Here is a 3,443-nt window from a genome sequence, read left to right as displayed (position 1 = left end):
ACTGTGGAAAAATTTATTTAAAAAAAAGTCATTTTAAAAAAGCAATAAGATATAACTAATGATTTATTATGATCACTTAAAATTGACGCAAATTATATGCTACACGCTTCAAAAAAAATCAATTTTTCTTGTTGACCCATATTCAGTGAACAATCTTTTGAGGCATTCATCTATTCTTCGATACCGTGTTCATGAATTCGATGGATCTCCTCAAAGAATTTGAGTCATTTTACCAAGAACAAACCCTTCCTCTTCCTTCAGAGTTTTGATTAATTTACCAAATATGCAAATGTGCTCCACCTGCCAAACGCTTTATCGCAGAATGAAACCTCTCTGCAACATTATTTGTTCTGGGAAGATCTTGAAGAATACGCTGATTAACATTCCATACAGCAATTGGGAATGTAGGTGGTTCTCTCCTTCGTCTAGTACCACATCCTCTCACAAGGCCTATGTAGGACAAGTCGAAGTAAGCAATGAATTCAGTAGGTTTTCTTAATCATCTATTAATTCTTCATAAACCTCTTCGACGAGTAGGAAGGCTAATGCTGAAAAATATCGAATTTTAAGACAGAATTCAGTCTTTATTGTATTTTTCTTTGAGGCCTAAATCTGTAATTTTTCAAAATACTGATTGCCTCAAATGAAACATGCTACAATAGATGAATTAGGGAACGATGAATTAGATGCCTTATGAACTGCAACTTCGAAATCTGCCATGAGATCAAGCAGATATGCATTAGGTTGCATAATTTTCAATAGCTTGAAAAATAATTCATATATCTGCTTTGCTTTATTCGGCAGTAATGCAAAGACCTGTGGAAAACTACTACTTTCAACTTGTACATGAATGCTAAACAGTTGAAACCACTGTTCTGGCACAATTTTGAACGTTCCATCACACGACGATATAATGCTATATCCTGAAGAGCACTTTCTGATGCAAATGCTAGTATATGCATAGTTAATCCTCTATACCCGAATCGTATCTCAGAAACTGTTTGCCATTATCAAGTTTACAATATTCTTCAGATGTTTCAAAACCAGTTCTAGCCCCTGGATTAGCAGGGAATCCAGAATTTCTTTTGTCGGCACCTTTGAATAATCCTAGAAAGTACAGGCAAATGAAGTTGTGAGCAAGTATTTTCTGTTAGCTGCTGTTATGCTTTGTGAACTTGCTGCTATGTTTTCTGCCACTTCATGCTTGATTTCTGCAACTGCTTTTCTAGCATTTAACAAATCTACATCAGCTGGATGAAGGTGCTCACTTGAAAAATAAATAATTTTTGGCTTATTGTTTTCCATTACAGTGTGAATTCGCACTGAACATAGTCTTCCTTTCTCACATCTCCAGTATTCTTTTCCTAATTTTGTATTGCTTGAATGGAAATCGTAGATGTAATTACTTTCATGAACTACTTTTCTTTTGTTTTTGGTCGATACTATGAATTTTGTCGTTTTGAGATGGGTAAATTAAAAATGTGTACACTAAATTTGCAGCACTCTCTATACACAGAGAAGGGAAAAGAAGAAGTAAAACTGTTAACAGAGAAGGAAAAAGAATGATAATAACAATCCTATAACAAGGCTCGTTATAGTTCTGTGAATATATCATTAGAGATATTTCACCTTGTTTTCTAAAGAGTTTATTTAAAAGTGGACAAAAAGACGACAGACGAAAAGTCGTGGACAAAGTGACACTGGATGAAAAGACATAGCACCCTTCCACTTGATTCAATGAGAGCTTCTATCAAATCACAAAATAAAGTTTTAATTTAAAAAATAGGAAACACTGGATAATGTAGTCTTACATATAATATGCTTGGAAGAAAAGAAAGAACTGGACCAGATGATCAATGTTAGAATATCTCCAGTCAGGGCTAACCTAGGGTTAAACAAACTATAATTACTATGACTGATTTCCCCAGCAAATCTAAAGATAACACCTGGCAGTATCAAGAAACCACAACAGTCCTCAACATCATTACTAACATTTTATATCTGCTTTCCATGTTGGCATGGGTTAGACAGGTTGTCATAATCTGAGTCAGTTGTTATTCAGAACTACTGCCCTCTTAGACATGCAGGAGTATATCTCACTCATTCATTCAATTTCTAGCAGAGTTTCTATAGTTAGATGCCGTCCCTATTACTAATCATTTTATAGTGTACTGGGTATATTTTATTGTAACACCAGTACTAAAGACATCATGTCCTCAACAAGACTAAAGTTGCATTATTTCTGTTCAATTGCCAATATTATAGAGTGCATTGGATGAACTTTATCATGGCACTGGCTTAGGTGAGGTTGCAATCTATCAGGGCTAGACAGTTTTCACTTCCCAACAATGTGTTCAAGCACTAACTATATTGTTCGAAATGAATAGAAGCAAGAGTGATGACATAAGAATCCAGACAGATGGGTGAAGTTGGCAAGAGTGTGTGTAAGAGTAATAAATATTAAAAGAGACAGAGCTAGTCAATGGTGAGAGAAGGTAATTATATTTTTAATAGCAATAATCTTTGTATTTCTAATAATTGATAGTACTGCAGTAAACCTTCCTATAGACAGTGTAGTTTATTGTTGTTGTTACTCAATTATTCCTTATTTTGACTTGTTTCTATATTCCAGACAAATCAAGTATTATACTCCAAAAATTATTCAACATGAGAGTTGCAGCATAAGAAAGAGAAAAAAAAAAGGATCTCAACAAGAAGCGAAAACCACTTGTATAGTACAAATCATGCATGCCAGACACACATATTATATATGGCCTGCAATATCATGTTTCACAAACCTCAACAAAGTAGGTTGTTAATCATTGCTAGTACAGGATATGGGTGTGTTGAAATTATGAGGAATCAGCTCATATCTATTTTGTGTGACATCAGACAAGCCAAACAATTATGGATATACTCCTAAGTATCAATAGCTGATTGTAAATATGATACACAACAGACAAGCTGATTCTCCACTATCTGAATAAAAATATGCATATATTTCTTATATACTAATACCTGAGAATATTGATAATATAACAAAGTTCTATTTATGGTAGGTGTTGCAGCAAGAACTCCAGAGTTTCAAACTGTTGAAAAACCCACCTTCCTCAGGATTATCTTTTAAAAAAATAACAAGAATAAAAACTAATAGAAACGGAAGAGTGAAAAATTATCATAACTAGATTGATTAAATTCAAGATAGTAAATATAGAAATCATCATCATCGTTTAACGTCCGCTTTCCATGCTAGCATGGGTTGGACGATTTGACTGAGGACTGGTGAAACCGGATGGCAACACCAGGCTCCAATCTAATTTGGCAGAGTTTCTACAGCTGGATGCCCTTCCTAACGCCAACCACTCAGAGAGTGTAGTGGGTGCTTTTACGTGTCACCCGCACGAAAACGGCCACGCTCGAAATGGTGTCTTTTATGTGCCACC

General features: G+C 34.9%; 1 protein-coding gene across 1 annotated transcript in view; it reads left to right on the top strand.

The window, feature by feature from the left end:
* Window positions 1-3,015, top strand: part of LOC106879876 (large neutral amino acids transporter small subunit 1) — a 38,333-nt gene extending 35,318 nt beyond the window's left edge. Inside the window, exon 9 of the mRNA XM_014929644.2 lies at window positions 2,633-3,015. Within this exon, the coding sequence (XP_014785130.1) occupies window positions 2,633-2,685 (53 nt within the window). The 3' untranslated portion in view covers window positions 2,686-3,015. The remainder of the gene's footprint in view (window positions 1-2,632) is intronic.
* The last annotated feature ends 428 nt before the right edge of the window (window positions 3,016-3,443 follow it).

Source organism: Octopus bimaculoides, chromosome 20 (assembly GCF_001194135.2).
Source record: "Octopus bimaculoides isolate UCB-OBI-ISO-001 chromosome 20, ASM119413v2, whole genome shotgun sequence".
Lineage (NCBI taxonomy): Eukaryota > Metazoa > Mollusca > Cephalopoda > Octopoda > Octopodidae > Octopus > Octopus bimaculoides.
This window is presented reverse-complemented; position numbering and strand designations above follow the sequence as displayed.